Consider the following 25,741-nt stretch of genomic DNA (forward strand, 5'->3'; position numbering starts at 1 on the left):
GAGGTTTAGCTTCTTTAGAAATTATTACGTAGGCACATCTTAGTTCATTTTAAGAAACTCCAGTGGGATATGCTAATTCCACCAGTGTTTGGAATTTTGAAAAGTCACAACTAGACAGGCGTACTGATACTTTTAATACTTATGTTCATTGAGTTTTTTTGGTTTTTTTTAATTTACTGGGGTTTTAACAGTATAACATTACTTAGTTGTTTGTTTTTTTTTTTTTTCTCCTGTTGCAATGAAAATTATTTTGCTAATGTCTTGATTCTGCTACTGAACCTGCTGTGGCAGCCTTTGGATGGCATGTGGAATCAACTTTCAGCAAAGGCTGTGGCCAAACACACGGAAAGCAACTCTGCCAAAAAGCCATGAGGGTCCTGGTGGACATCAAGTTGACCATGAGGCAGCAACGTGCCCTTGGGGCAAAGGAAGCCAACAGCTCTCGGGCTCCATCTGCAAGAGCGCTGGCAGCCGGTCTGGGGAGGTGATCCTTCCACACCACTCTGAACTGGTGAGGCCACACCTGCAGAGCTGGGTGCAGTCACAGGCTCCTCAACACAAGACAGACATGGACTCACGGAGCAAGTGCGGTAAATGCTCACGGAGATGAAGGAATGGGAGCACCTGCACAGGAGGAGGGGCTCCTCAACACAAGACAGACATGGACTCACGGAGCAAGTGCAGTAAATGCTCACGGAGATGAAGGAATGGGAGCACCTGCATAGGAGGAGGGGATCCTCAACACAAGACAGACATGGACTCACGGAGCAAGTGCGGTAAATGCTCACGGAGATGAAGGAATGGGAGCACCTGCATAGGAGGAGGGGATCCTCAACACAAGACAGACATGGACTCACGGAGCAAGTGCAGTAAATGCTCACGGAGATGAAGGAACGGGAGCACCTGCATAGGAGGAGGGGATCCTCAACACAAGACAGACATGGACTTACGGAGCAAGTGCAGTAAATGCTCACGGAGATGAAGGAATGGGAGCACCTGCACAGGAGGAGGGGATCCTCAACACAAGACAGACATGGACTCAGGGAGCAAGTGCGGTAAATGCTCACGGAGATGAAGGAACGGGAGCACCTGCACAGGAGGAGGGGATCCTCAACACAAGACAGACATGGACTCACGGAGCAAGTGCGGTAAATGCTCACAGAGATGAAGGAATGGGAGCACCTGCATAGGAGGAGGGGCTGCATCCTTGGGGACACTCAAAACTCCGCTGGACACGGTTCTGGGCAACTGGCTGCAGGTGGCCCTGCTTGACCAAAGGCTTGAGCAGGGATGAGCTCCAGAGGTGCCATCCAAACCAATCCATTCTGAAATTCTGCAATCAGCTGGGCTGTGGTGGTCTAATGCATTTATGTGGTAACATGAAATACTTGAAAAACAAATAATTTTAAGTTTTCTTGGCAGGATCTGGATTCAGAACTCTGTTTCTCTCACAGCAGCCCAGTGAGCACATAAGGACTACTCTGCTCCTGCAGTTTAGTGATTTTTGCTGTCTTCATCTACCAAACAGAAAACAGATAAATCATGCTAACAAAGACCCAAACATACTTTTAAAAACCAGCCTTATGAGCTTAATATGGACTCTTCTCCAAGAACAGCTAAGACTACCTTAAGCCTAATCCTGCTTTTACTTCCAGAAAAATTTGCATTATTTCCTTGGGCCTGAAAAAAGAAACTGGAAGACTGCCCATTAGGGCTTAGTTTTATAGTCTGATTTATCAGAAATAAATCCTAAAATATTCTTCATCCAAGGTTTCCAGGATGAAGTCAGGAAAGAAAATCCAAACAGACATTTAACCCTGGTTTTCAACCATTCCAGCCTTTTTTTTTGTAACTAATGCAGTTCTCAGACAAAAGTACATTTCCCTCCATTCCAGCTACGTAAAGACTTTAATGAGGCAACCAATTTCAAGACTTCAAAATGAGTTTCATTAAAGTCTTTACAAATCCTCATGCAGCTCCTAATCTTTAATTTTAGGACTTCAAATACTGCAATATGTAACACATATGATACAAGCAACTGTATAAAGAATAATCATTCCACTTGATGAGCTAAATGATCATCACTGAACCTACATACAAAATAGAAATTAAATGTGTTTCAGTGTGGTAGTGCACTCTTAAGTTTCAGTTTAGACAGATACTTTCTTCATGCTTTCCTCATATAGCATGGCACATCTTTCCAATACACACCCTCCTGATTTAAACAGTTACTCATATCCTGAATATAAAGGATAAAATACACACTCAGCGCATTCTTCTTCTGCATGTAGTCCTGTTAAGGATGTTTATGCAAATCAAAGAATATATACATTTTGCAGAAGATCAGGGTTTAAGCTTTTTTTTTTTTTTTTTTTTTTGCAAAGCACTATGAATACTACATACATAAAGACGTCTAAGGAGAATACTGAATCTTTCTTTGTGAATGCATTATATTTCCCGTATTTGTAAACTGCTTCTGAGGAACTATGAAAGCGAGATATAAAAATAGCTACTAAAATTATTAGACAGCTTCTTATGAAATTTTAAAATCTGTTAAATTCATGAGTACTTCCTGAATAATTTTTTCTTCCAGTCTGAACACTTATTCTTCATTTTCATCTGATTCCGTATCTATTCGGAATACTTGCGGGGCTGTAGGGGAATATAACTGTATTTTTTCCACAACATGCCATCAATTAACAAACGGAGAATTCGTATATTTCATTTCCTTCCTTTAGGAATAGAGACATAATAACAGATTTCCTGCTGAACTATCTCTGTCTACTTTAAAGGAGATAAACGATTGGTATTGCCTAGGTAATGGCACCGAATATGAACAAAGTCCATCAATATAAAATAGCCTTATTCTCTTACAAGACCTGTGTGGTCTGGGACAAAACCCCAAAGGACCATGACTCCATTAATCCTGCAGGTCTTAGACTCTGTTAGAAATCTGAAGCTGCACAGACAGTGATTTTTCTCTCTAATAATATTATTTGTATAAGCTGTATTTATATTTCATTCAACAAGAGCTAAGTGGTATTGCTGATACATCCCTTAAAAGACTCTTCAGCAAAGTCAAAGACTGACCTCTGGATATCATTTTACACTAAGGAGAAATTATTTATCTATTTTTCTGAGGAAGGAGGAGGAGAAAGGAAAGAAAAAAGTGATCTTTGTACAAATGGAATCAGCGTGACTATTATTGCACTGGCTTTCATTAATACCATCAACATAAAAAAAAAAAAAAAAAAAAAACAAACCAGTAGATTTCTGGACCACAGGGTCCTTAACAGAAACCAGGAAAAATGTCTGTGTTGTAAAAGTAAAGGGATTGAATTTCTGATACAGTATTTGTTCCTGTTTTGGCTAATTTGGCATTAACAAAGGAAAACCTGTTTACTGTACCCTTTTGGGCAGCTTTCACTAGGTGATCTGGAGGTTGCAGGGGGCTGCAGGCTGAAATCTGCCTCAGAATGTTTTCAGAATGCCCAGCCAGACAGATTAGCCAGCACTTAAACTGGTCAGAATACTAAAATAACATTTTAATGTAAATCTATTTGGCCATGCAAAGAGATTTATTCTTCCCAGCTGGGCCATATTTCAGGGCACAATCTATATTGTCCTTTAATATGTTCTTCCTCAGACAGTTATTGCCCTTTAATTGTAACAGAATGACAAAGCGAAAACATAATAAAAAGCCTTGTGATTTTTTTCAAACACAGCTAATGCTAAAGTTTCAGAATTACTGTTTTGATTTTAAAAGCCACAGTACTATTAAAGCAGTTATCCAAAATACAGTGCTACTAGCCAGTATAAACCTTTAAATCAGTCAGGGATCAAATATATATAAATATACGTTTTTTTAATTTAAGCCAGAAGCCAATTATGTAAGTGGGTCACTTGAAAAAAAGTTGACAAAAAAACATTTAAGAAAAGCTGCATATTCAATTTTGCCAACGTCAAAGCCAATGAGCATCATTAGCTCAGCAAACTCAGCTAATGAGGTCCAGGCAGAGCAAGCCTTATAGAGGAATCTTTCAGAGAACCATTCTGTAGCGCCTTCCCAAGTCCCAAGTCACTCTATTACAAATTTGGAACAGGTGAAGACTTCATTGCAGGTGACTTATTTTTTTAATGTTGATGATGTCAGCCCATAAACTTCACTTATGCAAAAGAAGAGGTGGCGTGAAATATGTGCTTGCTTGGCCAAACTACCTAAGGAGCTTGACGGTGGCTTGGAGGCAGGCGGCACTGCTCCCTTCCCTCTGGCATAGCTTCCCACAGGCTTCCCCCAGCACAAACCCAGTGTATCACCAGGTGCTCCAGGCCCTCTGACTAAAGGCCAAGTTTACTGGGAAGGGTTCATGATGACTCCTGTACACCAAGAGTAAACATCTTTGGTATATGAAATGCACTTGAACTATGCTAATGTGTCTCTCGCACAAACAAGAAGAATCTGCATCTTAGAGGGGTACTGAAGCAGTGACACCATGACCCAAGTACTTGCAGATCAAGTACTGAGTGTCTCCTCAGTAGCGAGAATATACTCGCTACTTTTCTTGAGCAATTCACAACAGCAGAAAATTATTCCCTAATCATGCAAAGACATAAAAAGGCTTTTCAATGCAAACATCACAGTCGCAAATCTTCACACCCTTCTGCTCAAATTTGCCCTTCACATAGATATTTATGTTGTTGGGCATGATGTATCTTCTTTCATGCATTTGATTAAGGATTTCCTTAGAGACTTATGATATGTTAGCTAAATGGTCACATATTTTAGGATAATCAAACATTAATACTTCTGAGATCTCCAAGTACATTTGACCTTCTCCAGTTCTGCTGAAAAGAAATCAGGTAACTGTAGAAAAATGAATCTATTAATTTCCGAGGAACGAAAAATTGATGATAGCAAAGAAGAGAAAAGCAAGGACACTCTTTTATATCTCTTAGTCACTTTCACAATACCATTAAGTATCGTCTTTCCAATTACTGCTGTTCATAGAATTAACTCTTTGGATACTGATAGTCATATTGAGAAATATCTTGCCAAGAAATGGGTTACTTTTTTTTTTATTTATTAAAGTACCACTAAATATGAAAACAGATGTGAGAAACTTACCCGCACTTTTACTTTTTAAAAAGTCAGGAATTGTGAAATGAGAAGATTTTATATGCCAAGGCTTATGGAAGCACTGAATAGAAAAGATCTCCTACTGCTACACCTATCATGAATACATCTGGATGATATAAAAATTATGGCTTGAAGAATTCCTGTGCAATCACATGTCTCTAAAGGGCTAGGGAAGCTGCTTCATCCTGTGTTGCAATTCCTCATCCCAAAATGACTAACCCCCTAATATGAATAGAGATTTTACTGTTTAATACAGCTCCACAAACCACATACTATTACCTTAGAAAAACAAACTCTGTTTTCACATAATAGCAAGATGATAAAGGTGCATGACGATTCACAAAACATTTAAAGGGCTGACAACAGCTACCAGCATAAACAGCATGAGATTAGGCTGTAGGCGCAGCCACAGCAAGCGCTGCAAAGATGCTGAGCTCAGTGAGCTCTTGTGTTAGGTTTGTTTGATGCCACTTAGTTGAGGGAATGCAAGATCCTAAAATACTTCAAAATCAAAAGCTGGCACATAAAATGCATCATTGCCTTCATTTCACAGCTTTTCCACCCCTCAAAAAAACCCAACAAAACAAGCAAGGCAAAATGGACGGACGGATGGACGGAAGGAAGGAAGGAATGAAGGAAGGAAAAGAAAGAATTACAGGTCTGTGAATAAGAATATGTGCTAACAATTTAAAGCCTGATTTGCATACATGACTAAGATGCATTTTATTACTTATAAAAATGACAGCAAATGTCCCGACTACCAGAACTTGCACTGACAAGGCTGCGTCATGAGCTTTTGAATACAAACTAATAAAACCCTATCTAGCTCCAGTACTCTCTAAAATGGTGTCCTAGCTGAGCACTGGCCTAGTTTTCTATGCCTCTTAGTGCTTCTGAGACCAGCATCACTGAGTTTATTGTTTTCTCCTTGAATGACAGGAAGGTGAGGCTTTTAGCTTCAGGATGGCTGGGTTTTCAAGGGTGGGGTGCTTTTTTGTCCAGCCTATTAAAATGTATGGGTACCCTTTGCTAAAGCTCAGTCAGTATTCTAGCAACAGTGATAAGTTAGCCATTTGTTTATGCCACAATGAGTAGGAAAAATAATACCCTGAGGCACTCCAGTATTACTGCTAGGCCAGCGTGATTTTTGAGGCATTAGAATGAAGGCTGAGTAAGTTCTTTCAACCAAGTTATGCTGTAATCTTCCAGGAAATGCAACGTCTATTATGTCTTATTGCTATAATGAAATAATTATACAAAACTAATGAAAATGAGACGTACTTAATAATTCTCTGGGTAAATCCATGACATAGATATGACAGAACTGACAGGGCATCAGAAAGCTCCATTTGTGCCCATAATTTTCAGATAATAATTGTAACAGTGCCATTTGTTCCACTACAGTTGGTCTTCTGTGAATGTTTTTAAAAGCAGCACTAAATAATGAGCACATTTCCTCATTTAAACCAAATATTTGAGCATGGCCATTTTTATGCTACACATTTTCACAGGAGTTACAGATAACTATCTCTCAACATGTAAATTTGTTGCTTTCACCCTGGTAAATATCTCACTGTATTTCAGTGGGAAGTTTGTCAAAGTTAATATTGTTTAAGTGGAATCACATTTTTATATAGTATCCAGCTAAACAGAGAAAGTGTTCATATTAAACAATCTTTAAAACCAAAAAAAAATGATGGTTTGTATCTCTTGTAACTCTTTCCTGGTAATTTCTAAAACTAGTAATTAATATTAATAATGCAGTGAATTCATACTTAAGCTTCCGTGACATACAACCTTTTTCTATACATTACCATGTACCATTATGGATATAACTGGGAAGTGAGCATTAATTTATATTGAATTAATTTCCATTTCCATTTCAAAAGTACTGGATCAGAGCACTTTTAAAACAGCCAATATTTTTAAATCAGAAATTGAGAAATAATTATACTGGCAGACATTACATGAAACAATTATCAATCCTCCAGCTTTCAAGGAGGTGGCAGAAACGTATTCAGGGACTAATCTTTTAGCAGGGCCTGTTGTGACAGGACATGGGTTAATGGTCTTAAACTAACAGAGGGTAAATTTAGACCAGGTATTAAATGTTCACCAGGTGAATAAATGTTTTACAGTGAGTGTGTGAAACACAGAACCATGATTCCAAGAGGGGTGATAGACACTCCATACCTGGGAACAGAGAAACAGAGCTCTGAGCAACTTGATCTAGTTCAAGATGTCCCAGCACCCTGAATGGGGCTTGGACTAGATGAGCTTTAAAGGTCCCTTCCAACCCAAATTATTCTATGATTTTATGAAATAAGACACTCAAGTATCTAACTTCCTTGTAATTGCAGAAAAGCCAGGTATTTGCAGAATTTGTTCCATCACCTAATAACTGCGGATACTTGCTCAAGACTTCAAAAGTGCCCATGGGGCTATATGAGATCCACAGGGCATAATATTACAATGACAAAACCTAAATGAATGTAAATTGTTGTTATACTGCTGAGGTCTCAGCTAATGCTAACTCCTGATTCACATCATTAACTTCATACATCATAAGTAATTTGAATCACTGAACACAGTGGCTACCTCCAGACTTGCTTTCAGCCATAAATCCCTGATCAGAAACTCACACAAAGTTTCTACTGCTGCACAGAGGCCTCTGCCATGCATATTTGTTTAGCAAGCCAGGACCATGAAAAAGGATAAAATTCAAGACCATGCTAGTCTAGGTTTTACCCAAGAACTCTCCTAGCTACTGTATGGACATAGTAGGTATGTTTTGAGGAAAGGCACGTTCAATTACAGGCCCTTACCACTAACCCTTGTGAGGAAACTATACTGACGAAATTGGCACCTAAGTGGCCAAAAGATGCTTCTGTGAGAGTCCCCAGAGCACATGGAGCAATGGCTAGCCATGTCACACTGGATGCCTCATCTGAGACCAGCTGGGTCACTGCTCCTGGCATAAGAGAAGCCAAGGCCAACAGCACGGCACATCACCAGGGCTGTGAGCGGAAAACACGTCACAGTTTAGCTGTACACAGCTTCTAACGCAAACACAGGACACAATACCATGCACAATAGGAAAAAAAAAGCCTTTTACAGGCATAGAAGTACAATTGAATATGGTTTACACAAACCAAGGAGAAAAGAGACAGAGACCCTTTGGAAATCAGAAACAATATTGAAAATATGCTGGCAAGAAATAATTTTCAGATAAAAATACATAAACCCATTCATATTCCTCTTAGTTTGCTTATAATACACAAGACAGCATGCAAAATAATGAACAATTATATTTAAAAGAATGAACAGCTGAAAGCTTGAACTTACATATGACGTAATAATCTTTGTTCTTCTGAAATTCCAGGCCCCAGAGATTAGGACTGAACTCTTGAAACTTGATGGTAAACTTAACATCTTGATCTGGCTTGGCACAGTTAAGTAGAGGTGTATTGTCCTTTTTAATAGCACAGCTATCTGCTTGGTCTTTATCAACCATGTAGACCTTATAATATTCATACTGGCCAATAGTTTTAGAGTCCACCTTTGGGCATATAATATCCAGTTTGTCTCCTATTTGTGGATATAGTACCAATCCTTGTCCAGGAAGGAATCTAAAAGGAAAGAAAAAAAAAGGGGGGGGTGGGGGAAGAGAAGAAGAGATAAAATTTGAGATGCTTAATAAAATCGCATGCAGAAAAGTAGCAACTACAGTGAACAGACAGGAATAAACAGTTTCCAAAACCAAAATGACAGACTGAGCAAACCAAATCTTAATAGTTTGGGCTTGATTCAATATCAACAAGAGGGTTATTTAGATCTTGGAAATTATAGATGGATTGACTCTTTTAGTCCTTATCCCAGTTTTGGGCACACTAGCAGATTTTACATCTCTCTCTGGCAGGCACTGCTGTTTCTTGCACTGCATTTAGCCATGCAGAGCAGCTAATACAATACCTGGTGAGCTATGATTCTGTTTTTCTGTTTTGCTAATATTTCTACTATTCTTGCACATATTTTGCTGATTTTGGACATGGGCGAATGACAAAAATAATCTTTCAACCCCTTTGAACAGCCATGTGGGACACAAAAAAAAATGTAAGACTTTTACAATATATTAACATGCTGATAAATATTACTAGTGTAACACAAAGGAACATCAGACACTCCACCAGGACCATGCTTACAGATCTCTGCGATGGACAGAGATCTACCTGATCCATGGATCACACATGCTTCTGGGAAAAAAACTTATATCCAGGACAGTGTGACCATTCCACTACAATTATGTATTTCTCTTCACAAATTCCACCATTACTGTCATTATTTTAGGTCTTTTTTGATTTTTTTTTTTTGTGCTAGTAGTTAAAGACAGGTATGCTGTTTGTCTTAGTTTGGGAAGACTTCTTACACAAACTGGCAGTGAAATTTAATATTTGCAGTTAGACATAGTATTTAGTCTTTCCTACTCATATTAGTAAATAGGCAAACATGGACACTTCTTCATGGAAGAAAAATATAAATAATTACTTATACTATTGATTCATATACAAAATGAGGAGTCATGTTCTCACAAGGACAAAAGCCACAGCAGGTTTGTTTGTTTCTCTCTCCATTAACACACATTTGTTTCAATTAAGGCCAAGAAGTACATGTTTTAAAACAACAGCCAGAAACACAACCAGTGTACTCGAATGCACAGACCTAAAAGACTTTCTTTCCTCTTTTTCCTGCCTGCCAGCATTTTCCAAAGATCTTCCTTAATGGAGGATCGGCCTGAAAAACCAAGTGAAACAATTCCTGTCTAATGAACACCCTTCTCCAAGTGCTAATATTTAAACAGCACACGTAGTAAATCTAGCTTATTCACAGGCAGCCTTCCTGGAAACTTTAAATTAGAGTATCAAGGCCCACGCAGAACAAAGCTGTAGGCGTCGGTGACCTCCAACCTCTGGCTGAGCAAAAGGAGCCACCAGCATGAAGTACTGGTGGGGGAGAACCCACTAAATTAAAGGATGATGCAACACCCCAAATTTTGAATCCATCATTTACAACTGCTTGCTCCACACAATTCAAGTTTATGATCTGTGCTAATTGAGCAGGATTATTTTCACTCAGAAAGCCAGTGTAAGAATTATATTTGTTACGAAGCAGCACGTAGCAGGACAAAGACATGTAATTACATATTTAGGGAACTAGAACAATGAAATGTTATGGCAAGAAAAGCGAATGTTGATGTATAAATCACTGCGCTCTTTTGTGCTGTGCAGTGTAATTTCCAGACTGCAGAAACTGGGCTTGGCCACGGCTGTTCAAACTGAGATTGAAGTGGAGATGGAGCAAAGCTGTGCCTCCTCCTCCGGTTTTCAGACACGCCAAAGGAATGCAGCGACTACCACCTCCGGAAAGCTGAAATCGTCCAACAAATGGAAAGATGGGAATGCATCCTCGGAGTTACCAGCCTGGTGAAGGACAACCAGATGTGTGTGTAGATATGGCACCTAAGGAAGTGGTTTAGCGGCGAACACAGCAGTGCTGGGTTAACAGCTGGCCTTGATGCTCTTACAGGTCTACTCCAACCTAAACAATTCTATGATCCTATGACTGTGGGAGAGGCAAGCTCGGCAAGGAAAACAAGAAAAGGCAGGGAGGAGGATCCCAGCCAGCAAATCAGCAAATCTTCTCAAGGGAGCAGCACGTACTCTGATTTTGGCTCTCCTCAGGGATCAACTCTGACCAGGCAACAGCAGAGAGATGGAGTTTCCAAGCCAACCTGTGTCACCTGTGACTGACTTTACCACCTTGTCTGACCACAGCCCCATTTTAACTTTGCTCCTGTGCAGTGCTGCTGTGTCAGGAAGATGACAATCACTCATATTCCCCCATCTGCATGCCAGGACAAAGGCTGATCACTGTACGATCCCACTGCTGCAAATATTTCTTGCCAGTAATTCTTCTTCACATAACAGGACTGTGTAATAGGAAACGTGAGATTTCAACAGACTGAATCTTTGTTTGTAAGTTAATCAAGTTAGATTCCCATACATAACAAATATGAAATTCTTAAGGTTAGATAAATGTACCTGTCCATCATTATCAATCATATAACCTAAAATCTGCCCTGAGAAACAAAATACACTGATTCTTATTTTAGATTTTGCATATATACATATAACAGCCACAGTATATGTTCTCCATGCAAACTCTGAGCATAAACAGGATGGATTGAGAGATGGTATGTCTGGCAATCCTCAGAAACATCTACAGGAAAGAGGGCATACTTGTGAGCCTTAGTTTCAGCCAGGAATTGTACCATAAAAGGTAGAGGACAGAATTGTCCCCAACAGACAGTTAAAACTACATTTTACAAGACCTTTAAACGAATGCACTTGTTAGACTTTATGGCAGGGAATATTCTTGCTATGACTCTGAAGCCTGTACAGTTTTAGAACTAAACTCAGTAAATCTCCTTCTATTTGAGTGTCTGAACTTGTAGGATCTAACGCTGATGGGATTAGGGAAGAAAAAAAGCTTAAAATGCAAGGATTAATCTGAGAACTTGATTGTATTGAAATTTTTCCACACTTTGCAGTTTTGATCATGACCTTTGCTATGAGAGATATTTTTCCAATTTACTTTCCTTATTTTTTTACAACAACAAAGCCCAAATATGGATGGAGTTAATAAAAAAGTTTCACCTCATGCATTTCAGTTCAACCACAAATCTTACAGTGGCTGATTAGTCATAGGCATGATTATTATCCCTGCATTTGTGTAACACTTTTGCTACTGTACTTTTTATAAAGACCTTAAATAAATCATTTGCTGGGTACTAAGCGTTTTCTGAAGCTATTCATGAAATGTCAGAAGGATTAAGACTACTGTTTTATGATCCTATTTTTGAAGATCTTCTATTTGAAAAAAAAAAAAATAAAAAAGAAAGGACAATGTACATTCAGCCTTGGTGGAGGTTAAAAAAACATCAGGATTAATCCTGAGTCTTCATTTCTGCAAGTGTTGATGTTGCCTTAAGTATTCCAAAGTAGCATCAAGACTCGTGAAATGTTTGCAAGATGGTGTCCATAAAAATTAAGTTAACAAAATGGCTTTAAAAGTCTGATCAAAATGTGCCTTCAACTAATTAGAAAGCTTTTTTTTTTTTTCCCCATCAAAACAGGGATAAAATAAAGATGAAGCAAGGTGTTTCCAGAATCTTGTGACTGATCCTGGGGAGGCTCTTATTTCAATGGTGGCTTGGGACAGTGACATGCTCTCCAAGTAGTCGGGTTCCAGTGACAGCACTGGAACCATTGCTTTCTACAAAAACCCTTCTAACTTTCTGCATTTCAGCCCTAAGTATGATTTACTGCAAAACTTAAATACCAACACGGGTCCCTGCACCCCAACAGAAACTTAAGAGAAAAGCTTAGCAAGCTTCCCAACTCATTTCTGTCAGCAGTCAGATACAGAGAGATTCTTGGAGCATTTGAAAAATCCTGCTCACAATAAATAATCCTGCTGCCTGCTGTGAGAAAGCACAGTAAAGTATAGTAAGTACCATATAAGCTGCACGATGAAATTCATGCACTTTCTGTCTGGCACTTTTCGATACAGATGGCATTTTTACTGTCAGCCCTAAACTGGTGCATTGTGGGCGACATTTGACATCTGTGCAAAAGCCCATGGATGTGAATCCCTCCCACATGTCCAACTAGTCAGGCAGCTCATCAAATAACAACAACTTGCAGAGTTCCCAAACCTTTTTTAAAATACTTGTTGTACTTGACCAAAAAGTCACATGACACACAAACAGAAATTAGGAACAAAGTAGCTCACTCCCTGCTCACACCAATGCCTCAATGATTTATCTACCACACTTATTTTAAGTCTCAGAAGCAGTTCCTGGCACTAATGCAACCTTACTTGTCAAGGTCCTCAGTAAGTTAAATTTGATTGTGAAATTTTATATTAAAAAAAAAAAAAAAGTATATTACTTTCCAAAGAATGCCTTAAGAATCTACTTATTGTTTAGAGAAACCTAGCACATTCAACCATATCAAATTACAAAGGAATTTTGCTTAATGATAACCACTCAAACCTGTCTAACCTCATAATAGCAAATTCTCAAAAAAAAGTAGAGCTTAACCTGCCCACACTCTCATTCACTGAGAATATTCTATAATTTCTTAGTATGCAGAAATTTCTGCAATTGTAAAATTATCAACAGAAACAATTCTTAGAGAAATAAATTCTTAAGAGATTTTGATAATCAGTATTGAGTGATGTAGCCAAGTGTTTTGTCAGTGTTTTCCCAACTTGTGAAACTATACACATGCATATATGTACATATACTAGGAATATATATGCACACTTAGCTTTAACTATATTCTGGTAATTATAAAATAAATATGATTTTAGAAAGCGTGTTAGTACTTGATGCAAGGCTTGTATATTTAACTGGAGAGGCAGTGCCAAATTTCTGTGCTTTAATAACTCACTCGAACTAATTGGTGTAGGCAGTTAGCTTTAAATTAATGTCACAAAAATAATCCTAAAAATGTGACCAATCAAGACGCTTCTTAAAATGCAGCCTGAAACCTACTGTTGGGGAATCCTATCCACTTAACTTTATGAAGTTTTAACTACAAGCCTGACTATAAAGTTATTAATTGAAAAGTTTATTAAGGGAATATCATGAATACTAATAACACATTGTGTTAGTCCGTTACTTGTGAAACTGCAAACTGAAACAGAATACAGAATTACATTCCATGTACAAGTCCTTGCTGTCTAAAAAGAATGGTTATTAAATAGTATATGTATAAATCATCTGACTTCTGAGAAAATAACAACATCCATATTTCAAATATCACTTTGTCCACGGGATAAATATTTAAGCAAGGCAGAAGTCCTACCAGCTTGATGCAAAGCAAACAGAAATTTCAGGAAAAGGCTAGTGATTTCAGTGAAGTAGCAGAAAAATAGTTTCCTGATTCCCAAAAACATTGCACTGCATGAAATCCAAAAACAAAGACCAGAGCTCTCTGCAAAAGCTCTAGACAAAACTTTCATGTTTTTGTCCTATTCAATACCATGTACAAAAATATGCACGTGCATATAAGGTAAAAACCTGGCTGTAAATGCTTTTTGTGCAGAAACAGTGATTTTATAAGACTCATCTCACTCCAGTTTAAATAGATTAAGTGAACATGAATTCAGTGAGAACAGGATCAGCAACTGCTGTGGACAGACAGAAAAACAAGCTTCATCAAAAAAAGATTAATGTGGAGTCTGTCTCAAAATGAATACATAATTTTATGAGGAAAAAAGGCACTATGCTTCCACAAAATCTCTGCAAGAAAAAATACCATAGTGTGACACAGCAAGATGACAGACTGGCTTTATACACAGACTAGCAAATTAAACTTTGAGAGCAAAAAAACGTATAGCACTTCATATTATTCAAATTCTTTTAAGTGAGCTTTGGAAGCTACTTTTCTTTACCAGTGCAGTCTTATTAAATCATTTTAATACTACAGGAAAGTTTTACACAACATGCTAAACAGGGATGTTTTTGAATTTAAATAAAATTGAAGAAGTTTAGTCTGCTAACCTTTATTTATATGTAACATTTTTCCACACAGTTAATGAAACAATTTATGTAAGGAATGGTTGTTGGCATTAATGAGACTTGCAGGCTAGAAACTAAAAGGAATTAAAACAAATAAATAAACAAATATATTCACGCTCTTCTCTTAAGATCTTTAATGGCAAGTACCACATTATACAAAGCCAAATTATGAAATATTATAACACAAATTGGTAAAGTAGCAAGTCCTGTATTTCTCACTTCTACTGTAAGGGAAAATCCTACGTTCAAGCTCCCCTGAAATAAACCTGCAGTAAGCTCCTAAGTGCTTTGATGCAGTTCCCTGAAACCATAGCTGATCTCCATCCTAGGATTTGGGGTACCTCATTCTTCTCACTCTCTCTCACCTCTAAAGGAGCCCATCTTTCAGACAAATGCTTGCAGCGCACTGAAAAAGGGAATGGTAAAGATTTTATGTCGTTTTAATCATAACGCTGGACACAACTTGTCAGTGGTGCCACCATTTCATGTGCCACAAGTAGCCATGCAAATGGGCACTGTTCTTGGTGCCTTTTCCTGGACCTAGTCTTACTGGCACTGGTTTCAGGATTTCCATTGACTTCAGTAGGGCAAAACAATGCAGCATGTTTGCAACTAAATTCTTAATAACCTACACAAGAATGACTCTGTAGCGTTATTATGTTTTCTCAAAATTTTTAGTGGACAGGGAATTAGGAACACATATGAAATTTTAGTAATTTCATTTATCCTTTCATTGCACTACCTTTAGCAAAATACTAGAGGAAAGCATGTAAAATACAACAAGGGATTTCTAATACATGTAAACTAAGGATGGGCTTAGAGTGCATATGCTTCTCCCCACAGGAAATATTCTTTTGCATGGACCTGCCAGATTTGACAGTCAAATTGTACCATCACATCACAGCTCTAAAGGCACAGAGCTTCTACTGTACAGAGATACCCACAGACACCATTCGTCTTCAAACACATCAGAAAATGCCCTAGCTGGTCTCCTAGATCTGTCAAGAGCTTTTTTCCAACAAATAACTCTTATGACTAGTGCTGTTGCAGAAATACAGACACTTTTTCATTCCACTCAGCTTAGAATCGTCCCAAGTCTAAAGGTGCCTTGCACTTGAGAAAGCACAAACTCTACAGCCAAGACCTGATGTTTGGCAAAAGCATACCCCTTTCACCCTTCACCTGCAACCCAGCACCAAGCACGTCTTATTGGACACACTCAAGGAGAAAATCTGTTTCCTTAAGAGCTGTGATGTACGAGGTTACAGATGTGATCTCGTTCTTCATAAAAAGTAAGCCAAAGCAAATGCTGCAGACTCCCCTTCAAGGCTACCCCAATCCTGGGTTCCAGCAGAGGCAGGTCACCTTGCAGTCCCTCTCCACGGAATCATGTCATCTCAGGTTGGGATCATGGCATCTTGGAGTGACCACAAATGCAGGGGCACCGAGAGCGCCTTTCCCCAGCCCACCATGTGGAGCCAAGGCATCATCCTGCCATCAGCCACGTGGTGTGCAGCTGCCAGAAGGGTTCTGCTGTTAGGCAGCATATCTGTTTCAAGGGGATGTCATCTCTGCCTGCGAGAGGTGGTTCAGTTTTGCTGGAAAATTGCCCTTTCCTTTGTTGCTTTGGCTCTCACTCACAGAAAAAAGCGAAAAAACTCACATAATAAAACCTGCAAACCAACTTGTGTTTTACCCCTCCGCCCCCATTAAATCCAGAATACAAAAATGAATGTTTGTTTTTCCCCATGTAAAAGTCAGACATGTTTTTTCCCTGTCTTAAAAAACTTCTGAGAGCAAACAATTTTTTGTCATTTCTTGTGCAATGGGTTTTTGCACAAGAATGTGAAACCTGGCTCAGAACATTTACCGCAAGGGTAAGGCCTGAAATATTGCAAAGATACACAATCCAGTCTTTTACTAAATCTAAAGATTTTTTTCAAAAAAATATAGATTTTATATTCCATTTTCATATATGACCTCCACATAAGGTGCTATTAATAGCAATTAACTTTTTACATTATATGCAGAAAGCCATTACTGCTCTGCTTAAAGTACTTAAAGCACTAGAGAATTCTGATCCATTTACTAAATCAATTCCTGTTACCACAAAAGAACCACTAATGTGCTTCATGACAGTCTTTTAAGTAAGGAGCAAAAAAAAAAAAAACAAAACAAAAAGGATGAGTATGACCAATGTTCTATTTTAAAGTGTATTATATTAACATTTCATCAGCATTTACAGAAATATGAACCTCACAACAGTGCTGGACTTACTCAGCTTCAGCAAATGGAATCACTGCACATTTGCTCTCATACAAAAGCACAGAAACACACAGGCACATTCTCCTTCTTATTTCATTTAATTTCATTTCAACAGAAATGTGCTTTCTGCGTAGAGTTTAAAAACTGCAAGTGGCTGCAGCGGGAAGTAGCAGGCAGTCTGTATAAATGGCTTACTCTGAGAAATTTCTGAAAGAAAAAACACTCAGTAGGTGCATTGTAATTAGTTGCTCTTTCTAGTTACCTCTTGACAAATGATGCATGTGGGTCTGGATGAGAGCCCAACTCTTGACCCATGCCACCACTACACACTTTAGTACTTCAAGCAGAAACCTCTAGCCTCAGCATTCTTTTCATTTTGCTTTTCCAGAAATGTGGTGCTAAGTAATGCAGAACATGAGAATCAGAGATGATTAGCAAAGCTGGAATTCTTTCAGAAGTGCTTCATATAGCTACGTCCTAAATATATCTGAGGAAAGTTTCCTGCCTTTGATTCCTTCCAAATATGTAGCATGTTTCAGGGCTCCATTCAAGGACAGAAGTACATGGAAATACACAGGACAAACACTACTTCCACAACACTTAATTATACACTTTGGCAACATTTGTAAGATTTTCAAACAGAAGATATTATTGTGATCATTACTTTAATATGGGCAATTATAAGCCTATTGAAAAGTGCAACTTTTGCCACAAAAAGTATCCATAAAAATAAACTTTTTTTTGGATAGCACTTTACTGCCCCCTTTTGCACTTTAACATTAGAACAGGTTTCATTGTGAACATACATCTGAGGAACAGTGTGAAGATATGGGGTAAAACGACAAGGCATCATGTTTAGTCACTAATACACTCTCAGGCACTGCTTTGGGGACATCTTCCACTTGCCTACACTGCAAACAAATGAAACATCTAGCTTTCATTGTCCTTAATCTTTCATGGGAGAGATCAGTAATGGATGGTTTAAACTGCTGTCTTCCATTGCAATCTGAATGTTTATGGACAACTGGAAAAGAGGGGGATATTGCTCATTAACACTTTTTGTCTCTAGCATAATTTTCTAAAGCAAAGATCATCTGCAACTTGAATTCGGTTTATTCATCAGGATGACAAAGGGCTTTCCAGTCTGAGGCCATGCATATGTTAGCAATGCCTGAACTAAAAGGATGGGCGTATCCTTCAGAACAAAACTACACAAACTGGCAGGCAAGAATATTTCCATGAAAGGTGAAGACAAGAAGCCTAGACATTCAAATACCCTGCAAGCCTAGAGGCATAAACCCGTTCTGCAACTCCGCACTGCAATTACAGTCACTACAGAATCAATGTATGTCTGTGTATGTCCACATAGATCTGCAAAAGGTAATAAATCTATAGTCTAGTGGCCAGTTATTTACAAAATACTAATTCATTATGACAGAGCCAGAGGGGGACCCATCCTGTACCAACCTTCGGCTTCCATTTGAAAAAGTCCATGTGCTGCTGTGTACACTTATATTTAAACTTAATCCATTTTCCTCTGTCATCCTACAATTACAATACAAGTCACAATAATATTAAATTTCAGTGCCTACAGCATTGCACAATTGAACCATTACTGTAATGAAAACTGACTCCCTTTGATATTAACACTGGTGTTTTCTCTCATTTGCTAGCCATGAAATACAGGAAGAGACCAATGTTGTTTTAATTAAAGAATTGTTGTTCAAAATATGCTACTGGGAATGTTAAAGTAGTTCTTTGCTCTTATGGCAAAGATAATCAGGTATTTATATGGTTTTAATTTTGGGGAAAAAATAAAAAAGAAAGTCGAATAAAAAAAATCTGTGCCATGAATTCAGCTAAACACAAAACCATTGCTCTACTTGACTTGTGCTCACAGAGGCAGGGTGTGCCAAACCTTAGAGAGATGGCACTTTATTGAAAAGATGCAGAGCAGTAGTTAGATGGAACAGAAAGTCAAACCAAACCATGTGTGTTTCTTACACAAGTCACTAAAGCCTTTGCTTTTAGAAAGCTAACCAAGAGCAGCTGGCATTTGCCAAAGAACTACTTTTTGAAAAGTGCAAACCAGATTGTTCTATTGCTGTGCTATTCTCTGCTCTTCTCTACCATTCCTGCTAGAAAAACAAACGTCTTATGTCAGCCACAATATAAGGGTGCCAACCAAAGTTTGCAGTCTTCCTTCTCTTAACTACAGTTTGCTCACACCTGTACAGTCTTGTTTCAAAAAATGCTCCAAGCAAAGTCTATAAAAGAGGGCGGGGACTGTCTTGTTAGTTGATGAGACATTAATAATCGGTGATTGTATCTCCAATTCAAAGACAGAATTTCATCTACTTTGCAGTTGTTAGAAAATGTATTATTGCATACCATTTGCCTGAATAAGTAAACACTGGAAGTAGAACAAATTGTTAACTCACAACTTTCAGGAAAAGTTATGCCAAATCAGTAACAGAATTGTATAACAAAAAAACCTTTTTTGGCAAATCATTTTTATGCCAAGGAGAAAATATCCTTGAGCATAAATCTAAATGGGAGACCTACAATCAGTCTGCACTTGCTTCTTTACATTAAACCCAAGATTCAGCCACTTGCAAGCACAAAGATCCTATGTTCTTACATGAAGTACCAACTTTTCCAAGGTTTAACTGACATGCAGAAACAGAATAAAACCAGGCGACCACAGCCACCTTCAGGGCAGTAGTAATGTCTGACCTGTGAAGAAACAGATTTTGGCCCACAGCAACATCTCAGCCTCTGAAATGAAGATAACCTACACCAGAGTAGTTAAAAAAATTCTGTAAATATCAAAAATGTGCATTTGACAGAACTGACATCCCTGCCCCAGATGGAAGAGTCCACTGGAGGGGTTCAGCAGAAAGCTGGGGATAACAGGAGATCCAGCCACTCCGTTTTAACCCACTGCCCTGCACTCATGAGATACTGACCTTTGGTTCAGCCTCTGCTGCAGGGAGGCTCAGCCAGTGCACCCTTCACAAGCTGGGCCCTCTCTTGCAGGGGGAAACCTAGGCTCTCAGGTCACTCTCAGTGATCAGTTTGGCATAACATCAAACAGTGAGCTAAAAAATACACAGAAAATTCAGCTGAAGCAGGGCTACCTGTGCAGCCAGACTCCAGAGGCACAGCTGATAGATCTGCTTGAGCTCCCAGCTGGCACAAGGGACACACTGACTACTGGCAAGCTATATATCTCTTTCCAAATGCAGACAGGGACGTAGCTTCTGACATAATTTCCTGATTTTAAAAAAGGCAACAAAGCTTTGGAGAGATCTGTATTTGTCCAACCCCAAAAAACCTCTTACACTGGCCTTGGTTCAAGACAGCTCATGCTTAATTTGTCCTGCTTCAGCAAAAATATTCAGCATTCAGCACATGCTCGATATGAGCTTTTCTGAATAAGGACAGTTTCCCAAGTCAGGCTGTAGGAGCACAGTGCAGTCCTGCGTGCCTGGGTGTCACACACTGATCCACAGAATGGAAGACTACCATTCGTTATAAATCTAAGATGTGGCTTTTGGTTTTCTTCAAAAAGTGCCTGAAAACTGTCTGATACAAAGAATGATTACCACTAAAAAACATCTTTTAAATATTTTTTTCAGGCAGTGAAGAAATCTGTATGCCAATCTGACTTTCCCTGCTCAGCTAATCTGTATAGCTCAAAAATACACCCTAGAAAAATAAACCACCCAAAAACCTGAAGGTGCAGTGTTGTGCAGTGATTAAGCTAGACTGCTTCTGAACAAAATTGAAATTAATTAAACATAAAGAAAGCAACTGAAGTGTGGACAGAGAATGCTATGGGACTGCAAATCCTTAAAAGGAGTCAAGATGTTCCCAACTCCAAATTTACACTTTCATCTAGTCAGGTATAGAAACCAACTGCTGCTCAGGCAGTAGGTAAGCAGATGGCAAGCACCAAGCAAAAATGAAACTGTGAAACGATGCACCACTGACGAGGAGTCAGAAGAAGCGCAGTTATGTGTGCTTCCACCAGTGCTCACTGCATAGGTTCCTTAAACAAACTGCTTCAAACTTGGAGAACATCAAAAGCCAGATGGGTCTTCCTGAATGAATCTGCAGGCAAGGAGCCAGGATTCCCGTTTGCTGCAGAAATAGGCCTGGACTTGATTTGAGTCTTCTTAGCTCTAACAGGCTGGAGTCTGGCAGAGTTCCCAATCCAAAATAAAACGGCATTCAAGTGATATTGGGCTTTAACTAACAATAATAATAATGATAATTAAATTTCAAATCACTCTTATTAGCTTTAAAACACATTTCTCTTTACAGTGCAGTGTTCACCTTACCCACTGCTGTTCTCTGGTTTGGGTATATAAATAAAAGCCCTATTCAAACAAAAGCTATGAAAACAGTGAGAAGCAATTTGCAGCATCACAAATTTTTCAGCCTAACATAATTTCACCATCTAACCTATCCTGCTGTGTAAAACAAGCCAAATAATTTCTTATTTTCCGTTGACACATGTAAAACTTGACTTTCCTTTAAAGCGTAAAAAGCTCTGATCCTACTAAATAAAGTTTTGTAAAGCCTATTTTAGCCATCACCCATGAGGTATTTTAAAAGAACACTACAGGCAGGAAACCCATCTTAGAGTTATGTATATGTCATACATCAGGAATGATTCACCTAGCAACACAATCCTCTACCAACCTTTATCTTTTTTGGCTTGTAACTTATGTTTAAAACCAGAAGAAAGGCTAGACTATTACATCAAAGTTTAAATCAGCTGCATTATAATTATCATACTGATACCTCAAGAAACACTGGGTGTTGGCTGGCCAGGATTGCCAAAAAAGATAGAGGTCCTGCCCTTATTTGCTGTCTTTGACAATATATATAATCACATCAAAGGAAAGTTCTCTGCATCACAGCTAACAGGAAAAAAAAATCTGTGTCTTTCTTTCCTAGAGTAAAATGACAGATATTTTTCGTAACAAGAAAATTAAAATTTTGCCTATAATGAAAAATAATTATAATGTAAAGCCCTTTCAGGCTTGCAGGACTTGCAGTACTGACTGAAATCACTGGAGGTATTTTCATGAAGCTGAACAGGCACTAGATAGGCTAAGATTAAACCTGAATTTACAAGGACAAAAATAATAGCAACAAAAAAACCCCAACCGGGATAATTCAAAATGACACTGAAGACACTTCAAGTTTAGGAAATTTCTGTGTGCATGTATCTTTTTGGGTCTTAAGTCTATCTGGGGGTGAAGGAGCAATGCAAAACTGTTTTTTGATCTGCCATATTGTTTTCATACTTGGCTTTCAGAAATACTAAACGCAACATACATGTTTTCTCAAAGCCTGTCCACTCTTCAGTGTTGGGTTTTTTTCCCCCTTGTTTAGAGAACGGGAGCGAAAATGGCAAAATCTCAGTTTTAAATACACCTTCGAGCTTCTATCAGTGCAAACTCCTTAAGATGAGGGGAACCTGGAGGGGAAAGACTCTGGATGCAGGGAGAGCCGGGGTCACTGTCCAGGATGCGCTCCGTAGATGATTCCCCATTTCTCCCTGTGCCTGGCCGGCCTTATCTGGGACATTTCTGAAATGCGACATGACAGGCAGGTTCGAAAGCTAAACTTGGATAATGGTGGGCAAACAAAGGACATCGGTTTTTGCATTATTTCTTTAATTACTTTAACCCTTGTTCGAACAGAAAGCATAAGGCCAGAGTAATTCAGCTTCCCCCTTTGTCATTTGCCTGCCATAAATATGCACCAGTCTGCATTTGAAAAGCTGAAGGAGGCTGCAAGCTTGCTGGACATTTATCATGCTCTGTTCCCTGTTAACAAGCAAATACTTTAGTTGAATGGCCCATTAGCAATCATTGTCAAATGCAGAATGCAAGGTGCTTGAATGTGACCGGCGTGTAAATTAGATGAGGTTGCCCCTGTGCTTTGGAGAATTTCAGCAAATGAATTGGATCTTTTGCTATAGATTTGTGAAGGTTAAGTTTCAACACAGGAAACCCATCTGAGCACTTCAGGTCCTGTGAATTCTGCCAATCTGTTCGGCTCCCTATATGCACTTGTTTATTTTTCATTTGTTAAATCACATCAGCAGCTTGACAGTTTGGGGTCTGGAGTCCCCTTTAAAGTCAGAATTGTGAAGATTTCCAGCATACTGTGGGAGAGGGCAAGAATGATAAAGTCAACCATGTAATTAATATCTTTATATATATAAAAAACAACCCTGGAATAATAATAATTAAAAAAAAGCACAAACCCTAAACCCAATCCACTTTAAAAGTGTCCAAGCCAATGCCAAACAAACAGCATGAATTCCATTTTGCCGAGCTCATCCCAGGCTCATTCCCAGTAAAGAAAGACACAAGTGTTATTGTAGGCTTCGGTGTTTTTTCCCCTTGTGTCTAGACTGCGCTTAACAAATGCAGAGTGCTTTCTTCTCCCCCCTTTGCAGACAAATGAACAAGCAATAAAATAGATATTTCTCATTTGAATCGTACCCCTGATTTGCAATGTAATGCTGACTTTAAGTTGTGGGCGTTAAGGGTTGTCAGCTGGGTAGAAAAGCAAGTATTAACTATTTAAAGGTTCTTTAAGAGAAAAAGCAAGAAAAAACACACCCAAGTAGCTGCAGATCACTTAAAATAAATGATTAAACAATGGCTATATTGTCTGCCGGCTAAACTCAAGGGGCTGACAGCAAACTCATCCCGGTGATTGTAAGTTGGCTGGGGAGGAGGGGGAGGGGGGGAGGCAGATGCTTATCTCATTCATTTCTAGATTTCAGCCAGCCTTTCGGAAATAAACACCACCTAGAGACAGAGCCAGAGACATTTGGTTATCTGCAGCCTGTCTTGTAAATAGGAATGGATGCTGGTTTGTTTGTGGTTGTTCGGTTTTTGGTTTTTCAGGTTTCTTTTCTATTTTTGCAGGATGGGAAACACAAGAGATGCTGAAGTATCACCTGGCCTAGGCACAGACAATGCAGCCTGTTTATCTTTGCGGCTCCCATGGAGTGTGAGATGGAGACCACAAACTCAAACACAGCTGAAATCAAAAGCTCTCTGTTTTCCTTCCAGATAACCCCAATACTACCTCTCCCCTCTGTTCTCTGTGCCTTGCCAGCATGCTCCTGCCCGAAGCCCAAACAGATTAAGGCAACAAATCCCAAGTGCAGCCAATTCTTCAGAAAGGCTGCTGCTAGGGCAGGAGTTAAAAATGAGAATCTTCCACACCTCACAATTGCAGCCATCTCGAGTTTTAATCGGCCCCCGTCTCGGCAAAAAGCAGCAAATGAAATCTATCTTCACCATATTATACACCACCAATGAGCAAGAACTGAGCAGCTTTTCTTCCCCGCTCCAACCACCCCAAGCCACAAGTAGGCCTTTCATAGTTCCTAATCCCGGCCCCCAAGTTTTGTGCGGTTTTCACATAATACCTTACAGCCCGGAGCAAGGCCCTTCGTTTATAACACCCCTTTCAGAGACGTGTCATTTCTAACATCAAGCTAATCTATATGTTGCCATGGCATCACCCTTTATCTGCCTTTACATCTTATGAACTGCATGGATTTACCACATTATTTTTATCTGAAAGACAGAAAATGGTGGTTTTATTGCCATACAATCAGATTACTGCTGCTAGTTTCTCTATGCCTTTTTACCATACTTCAATCAAAAGGGATCAGTTTCTTTATACTCTGCCCTTGATTTACATTACATCTGTAAAGACCTAGTCTGGGTTGTAATCCCCTTATTAACTATGACCAGGGTTGATTTGCCTAAAAATAAAAGCAAATTGTGTCAGACCTTTTCACTTTGTTTTTGATTCGGAACTACAAAATGGATTACTAAAGAAATCTTCAGAGTTCACACGGCTGGTATAGTACTGAATTTAAAATGAGAATTAAACAAGTTAAACATGGGAGCTGTGTCAACGGTTTACATTTTCCATCATGGGAGAAAGGCTGAACTGCATTTGTCTTTGTGTTCTCTGGCTTTAAGGAGACAATGAAGCCACAGGAGATTTTTCCAAGCTCTTCTAACACTGTCCATTTGCTATCCTCCCTTCCTCTGCTTTTTCATGCAACTCCCCCACAAACTCTTCTCCCTTGCTGCTCCCTTCCCCACTTCCCCAAAAAAACTTCCCCTCCCTCAAGACAACAGCGTGTTAGTTAAAAGGCTACGTATTGTGGCACTCAGTATTTTAATCAAAATATTTCAAGCAGTTTAACATTCCTATGTAAGTTTCCACAACGCCTCACAAAGAATGAGCTCATAAGCAAATCCATGTAGATGTATGATAAATGACCAGAAAAACAGGTTTCTTTATGTCAGCAGCCAAGGCAGACAGACATTAGGCACACATGAATAACATTGTAATCACTATTTTTTTCTCAGAAGAACACTTTCTTCTCATTTGCAACAAGCAATTTCAAGTACTGCAGGTTTGCACGATGCGTGAAGACCAGATCCTAAAGGAAAAAAAGGTCCCCAAAGGAGACCTGCCTGTGGCTGCTGCCCAGGGCTGAAAGGCCTGTCTATGGCAGCCCGTCCAAGCAGTCACCTCAGCTCCTCCGCTCCCGATTTCCCATGCCAGAAACCTTGGCCCAATTTGAGAGGACCCAGAGTGTCACACCTCAAGCAATGTGATCTTCTTAC

General features: G+C 39.1%; 1 protein-coding gene across 1 annotated transcript in view; it reads right to left on the reverse strand.

Moving 5' to 3' along the window:
- The window catches only part of EFNB2 (ephrin B2), a 46,040-nt gene that overhangs the window by 14,798 nt on the left and 5,501 nt on the right, over positions 1–25,741 (reverse strand). The window contains exon 2 of the mRNA XM_068182569.1: positions 8,483–8,766. Within this exon, the coding sequence (XP_068038670.1) occupies positions 8,483–8,766 (284 nt within the window). The remainder of the gene's footprint in view (positions 1–8,482; positions 8,767–25,741) is intronic.

This window comes from Anomalospiza imberbis, chromosome 2 (genome assembly GCF_031753505.1).
Source record: "Anomalospiza imberbis isolate Cuckoo-Finch-1a 21T00152 chromosome 2, ASM3175350v1, whole genome shotgun sequence".
Lineage (NCBI taxonomy): Eukaryota > Metazoa > Chordata > Aves > Passeriformes > Viduidae > Anomalospiza > Anomalospiza imberbis.